This window comes from Alligator sinensis, unplaced genomic scaffold, assembly GCF_000455745.1.
Source record: "Alligator sinensis unplaced genomic scaffold, ASM45574v1 scaffold506_1, whole genome shotgun sequence".
Lineage (NCBI taxonomy): Eukaryota > Metazoa > Chordata > Crocodylia > Alligatoridae > Alligator > Alligator sinensis.
The window spans coordinates 1247588-1260185 of record NW_005842215.1 but is presented as its reverse complement, the minus strand read 5'-3'; the positions used below and the strand labels follow the sequence as shown (position 1 = coordinate 1260185).

At 36.0% G+C, this 12598-nt stretch overlaps 1 protein-coding gene across 7 annotated transcripts in view; it reads left to right on the top strand.

Annotated features, from left to right (window-relative positions):
• Window positions 1-11380, top strand: part of CPSF6 (cleavage and polyadenylation specific factor 6) — a 30049-nt gene extending 18669 nt beyond the window's left edge. For 3 of the 7 annotated variants that reach the window (XM_025207979.1, XM_025207976.1, XM_025207981.1), the window contains 2 exons: window positions 2745-2939; window positions 10960-11380. In XM_025207979.1, the coding sequence (XP_025063764.1) occupies window positions 2745-2934 (190 nt within the window). In that variant the 3' untranslated portion in view covers window positions 2935-2939; window positions 10960-11380. Of the gene's footprint in view, window positions 1-2744; window positions 2940-3050; window positions 3099-10959 lie in introns of all 7 variants that reach the window. The other 4 variants (XM_025207980.1, XM_025207978.1, XR_003094839.1 and 1 more) reach the window with 3 other exon arrangements.
• The last annotated feature ends 1218 nt before the right edge of the window (window positions 11381-12598 follow it).

Below are 12598 nucleotides of genomic sequence, written 5' to 3'. Positions count from 1 at the left end.
GGGGGAGAGTTGTGACCCTTCCCCATACCTGGAGTGTCAACTCACCCTTCAGTGCTGGGGGGGGTTGGGTGAATTCCAGTTGCACTTAGGTTTTTACCCACTTCCCAGAGCTTGCACAGGACCCTGGGGGAGCTTTTTGGGGTCTCATGGGGGAGGGTGCCTTCCCCTAGTGGAAGTCTTCCCTTGCAGGCTCTGCAGAACAAAACTTGCATCACTGGCTGTAATGCACTTTTGGCAGTGGGGAGATCAGTTCCCAGTTTCCCCTTTTTGCACCCTTTTCCCCCACCTAGTGGTATATTTTGAATAAATAAAAAATAAAACCAGACAAAGATGCTTATTTTTATTTTTGAGGGTTTTTTATTTTTTCAGTTACATAGAGGAGAATGTTTTGAACTGATACTGGGCTGCTGGCTGTACCTGGTGGTAGCAATTAGGAGTTACCACTTAGCAAGCCCCCCTTAAATACACCTGTAATTAAAGCGAATGAGGTGTTTTGACATGTACTACCCCATTTCATCTTGCATTTTAAAATGCATCCAACCAACTAGCTTTAATTAAGGCTATTTTTGCCACTTTAAAAGCTCATTAAAGGCAGTCATGTGCATTAATTAGGGACTTTAAGTCTGCTTTAAATGGTGAAAATCATCATGTGTATAAATACCCAATGTATTGCAGAGGTGCTGGTTGAGGCATGAGGGTGCTCCAGTGCAGGGCTAGCCAGCAGGTGACTCTTACACTGAAATGTGAAGCAAATTGGTTAGCAGTGCTCTTCTGTGTTACAAATCAAGGATATTTATATTTCCTTAAGACTGGAGTTCTCAATCTTTTTAGACTCAAGGCACCACTTGGGAAATGCCAGCTCTTACCTTTCACTTACGTTTTCCAGTCAAAAAACATAGAGCAGTTCTGTTGAAAAGAACTCAGAAAAACTCTAACAGCTCAGAATAATTATGATGCTGTGGGCTGCTATTTGAAATCTCTGGGTTTATCTTGTGAATAATGTAGGTATTTGCACACCTAACAGTAATAATATTGCACAGCATCCTTAGAAGAAACTCATAGCATTTCAGGGTGCCGCAGAACCCTGACTAATAATCACTGCCTTGCATTCAGATATACAGAGTTCTTAAAAAAAAAAAATATTTGACTTTCATTTAGCTTGGGTACTGTAATATTGCTGCTGATTATTTATTTATTTGAATTTTAATAACAGTGTGTCCCTACAAACTTTTGATACCTAGAATATACCTAAAAAGGCCATCACACTGTTGCAGCAGCCACTCTTGATTATGGAGCACTTCCATTCTCACTGGCAGGTTTCTTTTTGTCTATTTGATTCTCTCTGTCTTTTTCTTTCTCTCTTCCTTTCAGTCCCCAGTGCTAACAGCTCTTCCCAAATGTTAGAACAGTGGGGGCAGCTTTTTGGCAGGTGTGCCACAAATTAATCCTGTGCCCTCCCCAAGTGCCAGTGATCCCTGCCTTTGTTTTCTGCTCCCTGCGGTGGGCCACACAGACGCTGCCTGTGCCACAGGTGGCCACAGGTTGGCCACCCCTGTGGTAAGGTGGAGTAATGCTTTTGTGGTGTACAATAGATAAAAAGCAGCCAATACCATCTCTACGCTTGGTGTACCAGCATATCTTACAAAATAGTTTCATAGTTTCTAGGGTTGGAAGGGACCTGAACAGATCATCATGTCTGACCCCCTGCCCTGGGTAGGAACGAGTGCTGGGATCATAATACCCCAGCCAGATATCTATCCAACCTCCTCTTGAAGACCCCCAAGGTAGGGGAGAGCACCACCTCCCTTGGGAGCCCATTCCAGAGCCTGGCAGCACTAACCATAAAGTAATGCCTCCTGATATCAAACCTGAACCTACTCTCAATCAATTTGTGGCCATTATTCCTTGTTATCCCAGGTGGCGCCTGGGGGAACAGAGCCTCACTTATTTTCCGCTGGTCCCCCCCAGTGAGTTTATAGATGGTCACCAGATCCCCTCAGTCTTCTCTTGTGGAGGCTGAATAGATTCAGGCCCTTTAGTCTATCTTCGTAGGGCCTGGCCTGCTGGCCCCTGACTGTATGAGTGGCCCTCCTCTAGACCCTCTCAAGGTTAGCCACATCCCTCTTGAAGTGCGGTGCTCAGAACTGGACGCAGTACTCCAACTGCGGCCTGAGCAGTGCTGCACAGAAGGGAAAGATCACCTCCCTGGACCTGCTTGTGATGCATCTGTAGATGCACGACAAGGTATAGTTAGCCTTACTGACCGCTTCCTCGCATTGGCGGCTCATGTCCATCCTGGAGTCAACAATGACTCCAAGATCCCTTTCAGCCGCTGTGTTGTTGAAAAGGGTGTTCCCCTGCTTATAGGTATGTTGCAGATTCCTTCTCCCTAGATGCAGCACCTTGCACTTGTCTGCATTGACTTCCATTCTATTCTCATCCGCCCACCTCTGTAACCTGTCTAGCTGTAGTTGGATTCTGTCCCTCCCCTCCAGTGTGCCTGCTTCTCCCCACATCTGTGTCATCAGTGAATTTGGACAGCATGCTTTCCATGCCTACCTCCAAGTCACTGATAAAGATGTTGAACAGAAATCTGAAAATGAACAGATATGTATTCCCTCCCACCACCACCTTTTTTGGTCACTTCCATTTTATTAAATGGACAAAACTCAAGCTTCTTTCTTTGGGCTTATCGGTGTTGACTCTGTAATTTGAGTAAAAATTAATGAAGTAATTTCTTTTAGAAGACGTGAACGATCAAGGGAGAGGGACCACAGTAGGTCGAGAGAAAAAAGCAGACGTCACAAGTCCCGTAGCAGAGATCGTCACGATGACTATTACCGGGAAAGAAGCCGTGAGCGAGAGAGACATCGTGATCGTGACAGAGATCGCGACAGAGAACGTGACAGAGAACGGGAGTATCGTCATCGTTAAAGAAGGTGGGCATGTTAGTTTCCTGCTTTATAAGTAAATGGTTTCTTTAATTAATAGCAGTAAGTTTTGGCAGTGGATTATTTATATGGTAAATGTCTATATTTTAAATGCTCCAGCAGTATGTACTGAATCCTTTCTTCTTGTAGCATCTGAGGCAAACTTCGGTAAGTAATGAGAGGTAACTATCTTGTCTTGGTGTGTGCGTGTGTACGTGTGTTTTCTTCTGATTGCATGTATGTTTAATTTCTGTGGTGTGGTATTGATCTTAGCAACTTTTTGGGTGGGGATTAAATAAATTCTTGAAAAGCCCTTAAGTCAGCTTAATGGAAAAAAGTCTTTTATTGGTATAATGAAATGCTGAAGCTTAGATACCCACTTCTCTTGATCACATATTTCAAAATTTAAACAGTAAATTGTGATTGTTTTAATGTAGGGGAGCACTTGCATACATCTAAAGCTTATCCTTCACCCTTCACTGTGACCAGACTATGGCCAAATCTGTGGTCCTTGTTAGGGTTCTTGCACATCTGGTTTTCTCTTGGTTTCATTGGGAGTTTTACTTGAGTAAGGGCTCTAGCAAGATTTGGTTCTAGTTTGTAACATGTTACCTCTTAATATTTCAACCTGTATTCTCTGGTCCTTGAACTAAATCCAGATGCTGTCCCATGCTAGTTGTATGGCTTTTTGTGTCCTTCATAATTGGTTAGAGGTTCAGCTCATCATGTAAAGACTGATGAATTAATGTATAAATGGGTTCCTTTTCTGCTGTTTTTATATACACTGAAAATTGTGTTTCTGTATACATCTGTGGTCCCTTTCTACGTTAAACATGAAAGCAGCTATGTAGTAGTACTTTGAGTAGCTGCCTAAACCCTCAATTGCTAACTGGAAAAATGGATGTTAATGTTCAGTCCATATGTAAGCAGTTTTATATATGTGCACCACTCTGAGGATTTTGAATTGAAGTTGTTTGTTCCTTATATGATATAGAACAGAAATTGGTCTCTCTCAGTGTCATTCAGAAATCCCTCATCTTTACCTTGATTTAGAGCAGTTCCATATTACCTACATTAAAACTCAAGCTGTGAAAACATGTCTGTTGAAACTTCATTTGTTTGCCTTTAAATTTTTGCTTTTATAGTTGTATGTGGCATTTATTCATAAAGATTCATTCAAATGGATTAATAAAACCAGAACAAAACTGTTAGTATTCATACAAAATTTAGTATACCTTAAGTGAAAGGAATTGTGTAATGTCAGCTTCTCCTGGTAGGCCTCGAACACTCGGCATTTCAGGAGAAACCCAGATCCTAATCTTACAACAACTTTACCTCACTTAGAATACATATTGTCTTAATACAAAAAAATAAATGTGTGTTGAAAAAGCAGGGCATGCCTTATAAATTATACATTTAAGTTAAAAGTAGTGATACGCTTTATTATCTTTCTAAGGCCTTTGAAAAGGGTGGAGTTAAAGAGAAAAATATTTAATTCCTAGATCTGCTAGAAGCAAAACATAACCCTAAAGGAGCAAAATGGCCACACTAATTAATTAGTATTAAAATGAACTGTTCTTGGTTCATACTTGGTGGCTAATCCAAGGTGGCCCCAACAAAGGAGAATCAGTGGGTTAAATGAAAATTGGTATGATGTGATTGACATTCCGTTGATCATAATATATCCTTTAAAATGTCTGTGATGCTTACCAAAAATTTAGAAATATTCTTGGAATGTCGGGGAGGGAAGCAGGAAAAGGCCATTTTGGTTTCTGTATATAAAATGTCAAAACAGAAGTTTCAAACTTTCAACACTGAATGTAGTTTCTTTCTTTTAAAATGGACTCTCCCTAGCTATCACAGGTTTTTCAGACATATTTGTATTGTATGTGGCCAGTACTGTGTAAGAAGTAACCTGTTTGGGCTGAATGACAGTTTTATATTTCCAAGATTTCTTATTACCTCTGTTGTATACAAGTAAATTGCATCAGCAGTTGTTAATAATTTGGACTAAATGCTTCTATGTGCTTTAATTAACCAATTTAATTTTTCATGTATTCAGACCGTGTGTCTGTTTTGGATCTTCTATGCTAAGTATAGATAATTTCTCCCACTCTCTCTGTTACCCCCAACAAAGTGTCTGAGGGGAACGGCTGTTACATTTGATTACCAAAAAATCTTTAACAAAATGTTAAATCTGGTACTCAAGTGTATGGTTTATTCGACTCTCGGTATGTGTGGAATTTGCATATACAACTTCCTCAAGTCAGTGTTTTGTGTCCTGAGACTTTTGGATTCGGAGAAGTTGTATAGATAAGTGCCTTTGCAGCAAGAGACGAATAAACATATGATTTAAAGGGAATTCATAGTGGCCTGAATGTAAATGAGAGGTTTGTATTTAACAGCTATATTGTAAACATTGTCTTGTTACTGTCTTATGAAAAAAGGGCCTAACTTTTATGGTTTTCTGTAAAGTACTTCAGTAATTTGGCTTGTGTGTGTGTGCATTTTCACCAAGATGTATGTCTTCATACATTTTTTTGTTTGGGGTTTTTTTTTACATGACTTTCTTTAAAAAAATCAAAAAAAAAAATCTAAAGTTTCCCAATTGCTTACTAAAAATAATAGTAATTCCAAGAGAAATTTTTCTCCCTTTTGCCTACAGTCTTTTACCACATAAAGAGCTTATCTGTGTGCCTGCATGAATGGCATCTATTTTCCTCTCTCTTTCTGTGTATGCTTAGTAGTGCCACAATGCCCTATGAGCATATTTAACGAAAATGTTACATACTTACTTTAGAACTGTTTTAAAGGTCCATTGTAAATTTTTGTATATAGTGAAACATTAATCAGTTGTTTGATTAATCATTTGTCATTTGTATCTAATTACATTCATATGTAGATGGATTAAATTTGAGTAATTTAGTGTTCTGTAAGGTTTTCTGGAAAAAATCAGATGTACCATTTCAGATTTTTACACTTCTGTTTGTACATTTAATGTTCCAAAACTGAATTGTCATGAGACTCTTATGCGTTTTTACTTGGACAGATTCTGAGTTTTTCTTGACGTCTGTCTCTTGGTATCCTAAGAGTAATAGTGAAATTATCAGTGTAAAAGTCCAAAAACATGGTGAATCTGTTTCAGAGGAAGGGGAGAAAAGTACAACTTTCTGACCTTTTAAGTAACCTTTAAGAAAACAATAAGTCTGTTTTGTTAATCAGAATCTCTTATGCAGAGGAAGAGTAGCAGAAAAATGAACATGTACAAACAGAACAGTAACTTCATCAACCTGATTTCCCCCACACACACCTTGGGTTTGTTTGTTTTTTTAAAGACAGTTTTTTAGTTTACTTGGTACTTCAGCAATGTATTTCAACTGTTAAACTGTCTTAATCTTAATCCTATTGTCTGAATTTTTATAACTATTGAATGTTATGTTTTTTTATTTTCTGTTTTTGTTTGTTGGGGTGCTGATTATTTTCTAATTAAACTGGAATTGGACTAGCTTACAAAGAGAGAGTTCACTAATATTGTAGTTTTCAATATGTATGTAGTTTTTGCTCAGTTTTCAGAGCAAACTGAGCTCTCTGATTTCGTGTTCTCAAACCACTGTAAGCAAAATCCTTAAACCTTCTGCTGTACTTTCTTAAATACTCTCCACAAAAGGTACTCATGGCCTTATTTAATAAAATATTTTTCAGTATTAGTGTGGTTAAAGCACAAGTGCAGGCTTTTGACTGTTTAAAATAAAGATAGCTTTACCAGGTCAGTTCTTGTTTTCTTTGGGCAACAGGGTGGGTGTTGAATGCTTATTAAGACTTTGTTTTTAAACTTGCAGTTAGTGAAGAACGTGTATTTTACAAATTAAAATTTTATTATTAAAGCCAATAGCTATCAATTTACCTTGAGTGGACCTATATGGTAGCATTATTCAGTGCCTAACCGTACTCAGTTTCTTGACATTGTTGCAGAGCTAGTTAACACTGGCATAGTACTACCATTTTTTTTCAGCAGCATATATTGCATCTTATGGTAAAAAATGCTGTATTTGAGGAAAAGTAATGAGAATCTGGGTACTGAAGAAGACAGTGATGGTGATGGACTGTTCACTCTTACTTGGTTCTTCCTTTCCTTGGATTCCTGAAAATTGTTTGTTATTGTTAAATAATTTGGCCTTTTTGGTAAATCCTAATGTCCCTCATAAAAGGATATCAATACTTTTTGTGCATTGACTGAATGCCTGAAACTCATCATGGAATGAAGAGTGTAAAAAAAGCAAAACAAAAAAACCCTTCCACAACCCCCCCCAAAAGTGCCACTGTTTTGTGCCTTTACTTTTTGTTATGTAAAATAGTCTAAGTGTATTAATTGTTATTGTCTTAATGCTTTATGGTAATGAATAGCTTCTGCTGTAAGGTATACAGCGACTTGGTGCTATTTGGTATCTTGGTGCTATTGGTATCTTGATAATTTCCTAAAATAAACTAAAATTTAGCCCTATTAACTCCTCTTCAATTGTATAATTGTACAATATTTGTTAATACTGCAGGTATATTGTATCTCTTTCTGTAACTTTGCTCATGGGCTTGAGATTTCATTATTTTTCCATACCCTGAACACTTTCCCTTCAATTCTTAAGACAGCAGCTGAGAGTGAAGCTTAGGTTGTAGAGCAGTTCCATAAGAAATCAGTCTTTCAGGCTACTTTACATTTGGAAACTCGGGAAACTGCAGTCAGAAGGATGGTTGGAAATGGTATTCAGAGAGGAAATTAATTGAGCCTACAGTATCCCTTTTTGCTCACTGTGGTTTGAAAACTAAGCTGTCTTTTCAGAAAAAAATATCTTTTTTTTTTATCCTCTGTGTCATCTTGATCTGCCTTTTGGTGTTTCCTTTATCTTGATATGGTAGATATTTGGTTCCCAGCTTTATCATTTGTAAACTAAAATTAGTTTTTCAGAGGTATTGAATCTTTGATTTTTAATGAATTCTAATAAAAAATGTTGTATGCTCTGTAAAAGAAATCTATTTGAATTATGGATAAAACATTAAAGAGTTAAAAGCCTAATTTGTTAGGCACATTGGAAAATGCAGATCTCTACTGAACATGCTATATAACCAGACGTACGTTTTCAGTGATTAGACAAGCTGGGTTAATACAAAATGCTTCTGATGAATGAATCTAGAATTTGGGAATACGCTTTTATTTTCTTCCCTTAATTTTTTTTTATGTGGGGTGGGTGTAGTTTTGGTTTCGAAATATGACTAAAATTAAGCAAAGGTGTAAGGTAAGTACAGTAGTACTAGAAGTCAGCCAAAACGTTAAAAAAGGCAAAAAAAATGATTGTGTACATGTATATTAAACAACTACATGTATGTGCTCTGACTTAAGTGCAGAAAAGCAAAGGAGTTTAGAATCAAGATTGAAGCTCTTTTGTTCTCAACCTATTTTGTCTCAGTTTTGTTAAAAACTATAATCCCAGCTATTACATTTTGAATCCTGGGTTGAATTGAGGAATGAGTTTCAGCCTTGAAACTGAATTTTTGTAAGACTTTTACCTTTGTCTGTAAATTTTTTTTCTTTGTATATAGAATAAAATTAAAAAAATAATTTTATTGAAATACATGTGAAGGAACCATTAGTATCTGATTAAAAACATCTGTATTTTTTGCATTTTTTTTCAAATGTGAGCGTATTATGAGTCTGTACCTGATCCTTGAAATTACCTTAAATTTGTTTAGAGTACTGTTATCATTTAACAGGTGTATGCCTATGGAACATTTCTGGTGCTCTGAGAGTTGTCAGACTCTCATATCCTAGCTGTTAAAATACTGATACAGATACGTAGAATATTTTAAAAATAGCAAAGCTGCTACTGCAAGCTACTTTGAAAAATATCCAAAGGACCTGTTGATCCAAATTATAAGATTTGTAGTTATTTTTTTATGTTTGAAAAACAAAATATCCAAAGCTACAGAAGAATAAAGAGATGAGCCTCCTTTCTTTTTAAGGTGTTGAGATTCTTCTGTAGAATGTTGGGGTCATAGACCAAGATCAGAAGTTTAAACCATAAGCAGGCTATTCTTCAGCTGACATTTTAAAATCTGAAAATTTGGGTTTTATTAATGGGAACGTTGAGAAATGGTTTGCTTTATGGTAACAAGCTTACACAGCTATAATGCATACTGGGGACCGACAGCTGTTGATGATTCTTAAACCAACAGAAAAGTGGTATTACCAAACATCATTGACAGAGAATATTTTACTATGCAAACATTTGTTGTTTATTCTTGATGGAACCATTTTGTGCTTGATGGAACCATACTGAAATGTTAATATATGCTCTCACAGACTTATTCTCTCTGTTAGGAACCATAAACTCTGCTAGGATGATGTTAAGATTTTCTTTAAACAAAATTTGTGTCAGTTTTGGGGTATATTAGTTTTTTGTTTTGCTTTGTTTTGTTTTTCCATCAAAGATTCGGTACAATATTGCTTGTCTTAATATATTGTAGTGCCCTAAATTTAAAAATGTTGATCATGTACCACAGGTTCTACAGAAGCCTCTGCATTTTCTCAGATACCCTAACAGATTATCCCACAGACCTTGCATGTTTTGATGCTCATACTGTAAATCAGATTTATAGTGCTCTTGGATCTGTTAATTGTCACATTAAATGTGCTAATGATCCATGATTCTTTTTTTATGCTCCTCTGAAATACCGACTCCCATGTTTGCCTGCAGGGAATACATTGTGATCACTGTTTTTGCAAGTTAAGCCTTAAAAGCAACTGTAGAGAATTTGGTCTGTTTTGGAGGAGAGAATCCCCAGATATAGCTGGCAGTCAATATATTTGCCACTTGATAGCACAGTTCAGTTTGAATTTGAAGAGTTCCAGTTACTAGTTCAAATTTGGACGGTTCTGGGACAGACCCTTTCTTAGAGCATAAACTTCTGATTTTATATATTTTAAAAAATAAGTCAGTGCTAGTCATTTTTTAGGAGGATAGGAGATCTTGTTAATTATAGTTTTGGTAAACACTTACATTGGTTCCTAAGTGCCTCAAGGCTTCTTAGTAGTGAAAGAATTCTTGACAGCTGTGTGCTGCTATGTGTTCATGAAATTACATCTCTAAATGTCTGGTTTTGAAATGACCAATTTAATATGCTACTTTCATTTACATTCATATGAAGTTGCTGATTGTTGAAATTGTGACATACTGCTGACATGAAGCTAACTAATTGTGTTTCATAATGGCATTCAAATAAAACATCTATGTATGGAATTATACCATCCAAGTACTATGTGAGCTGCTACAGTAGCTATTAGATTAATTAATTTAAAGAATTAGGCAAATTAGAAAGTAGGTTTCTTGGTTATTTTCCTTTTAATGGAAGAAACCTGACTTCTTTATTGTTTAAATGGTACAACGTGGATTTTTATATTGAAATTTTGAAAGAGGTTTCTTTCTTAATTTGAGCCCTGTGTTGGTTTATCACTTGGCAAATTTTGTAACACAAGCCTCAGGCTCAGTTGCACAAGACACTGCACTGTTAAATGCAACTAAATTGTGAAATGCCCTTTTCATTATACATTCATCATTAATTTGTTAAATTAATTAGTTTAGAATTACTGTAAATAGGTAGGTAAAATGTAAATAACAAATCTGTTTGTGGTGATATCATCTAAGCAATTTTTCATTTATTGCAGTATGCATATTCTAGGAAATGTTCTATATAGATTCCATCACTCACAGAAACAGTAGCTATTTTTTCTCTCATGGTTCAGTGTTTAACTGTTTGTTAAATTATATTTCAACTTTCTGGTACATTTAACATATTAAAAATACTGTATTATTCTCTGAGAATTTTTTTCAAACAAGTAGCTACTGCTTCCATACCTTCTCTTTGTGTTAGATTTACATTATGGTAGATGCACGACTTGTATATGTATAGTTAAGCCAACATTTTTCTGTGTATTATGGGGACTAGCAAAATCTACATCACAAATTTTGACACATTACAGCTGAAGGAAGAGGAACACCTTGCAAGACAAGAAACATTCTTCAAGGAAAGATGCTTGTCCAGCAGTTTGCTTCTTGTGATTGAACTGAGCCTGTAAGGATTCATGGATAAAATGAACAGGAATAGATCTGAATAAAGCAAATCTGCATACATGGTAACCAGTAGCTCTTTTACTTTTTTATGTTGCTTAATTGTTTTATTTGAGGGAAACCTGTGTGATTTAAAACTTATAGCTTTTGCAACTTTATTACTGGTTATATACATTTGGCAATTATAATGTGCAAGCAATTGGAAAAAAAGTCAAGTAAATGCTTGTTTTTATAGTAGTTTGTTCTTGTTAAAAATGTTCATATGATAATGTCTGTACACGGCACCACTTTGATTACAATAGATGTAGTGTTGTAATAAACTGTTTAATGGGGCTGATGTGTAAAGCTGTTCAAGTTATTTGATGTTTACACCTCAGGGAAAGTCTTGTGTTCAGCAATATTTAAAGATAATGTTACTATGAAAACATTTATACTGTCTTCAAAAAGCATTGCAATAACTTTTGCATAAGCATCAACCTAATCTTGCATTCAGTGAGTTAAGCATACTAATGTCACTCTCACACTTGATTTTTTTTATATTAAAACAGGTGATGAGACAAAGTCTTTAATTCTATTTTGCTTTTCTAGCAATTTTTACATAGATGGCTTGTGAATTTGCTAAAAGGCATATAAAGCTGTAAAAACTGCAGTTTGACTGTCATTCTGTTATACACAGTCTGTCATCCTTTTTTGGGAGGAGGACCCAGGTTGATTTTACTTAAATTGAAACCTACAGTTTATAGTCTGACTGATATTAACGTTATTTTTATTTAAACTATTAATATTGGGGAAATGTCCCTTTGAAAATACAGCTGCAGTTATTTATGGTTTTATATTAATAGGCTTTTGTGTGTTCCATTTTCCCCGAGGCCAGAGACAGTCTGTACGTAGCTGTATATTAGATAAATGTGATTGAAGAAACCAATTGTTTCCATTTTTTCTAGAGATCTATTCCAATGGGTGTGACATTTTTCTTGACCCTCTGGGGTTTCATAGGTTAACTCACACATTTGTATAAAGGGAAAGGTATACAACATGTGCGTCCCTTGTTCACTGATGAACAATATTGAATCGTCTTAACAAAAAAAATTAAGCTAATTAAATCAGTCATGAGGTTTTGCAAACTTACCTAAAAACATTGTAGGTTGGAATTCAAACTTTCTGAAATTTAGAACAAAAAACAAAGGAGACAAGCAGACTTCAAATACCTAATTTATTTCTAAATGTTGTGAGGTATGAAAATTAAAGACAATAATAGGTGATGGGTATAAGCACTCTTAGCAAATTTACAATTTGCTTTTGGCAGGCTTGTACAGGTAGATGTTCTTTCCTAAAAGTGGGTAGCTTTAACAGATTATTCTCAGAAGTTTTCACTTGGAACAGTTAGCTTGCAGAATGGGGCTTATTGTTTAAAGTTAAGTTTCAAGACCTCATTGACTTTAAAAGGTTCTCTCTCAAACAACTCTGATTTGCTTGTTACCGAATTTTAGTTCAGTGAGTAAAATCCCCTTAGGAGGTTAAGTTTTCAGACTCTGTTAGGAAAGCATGTCT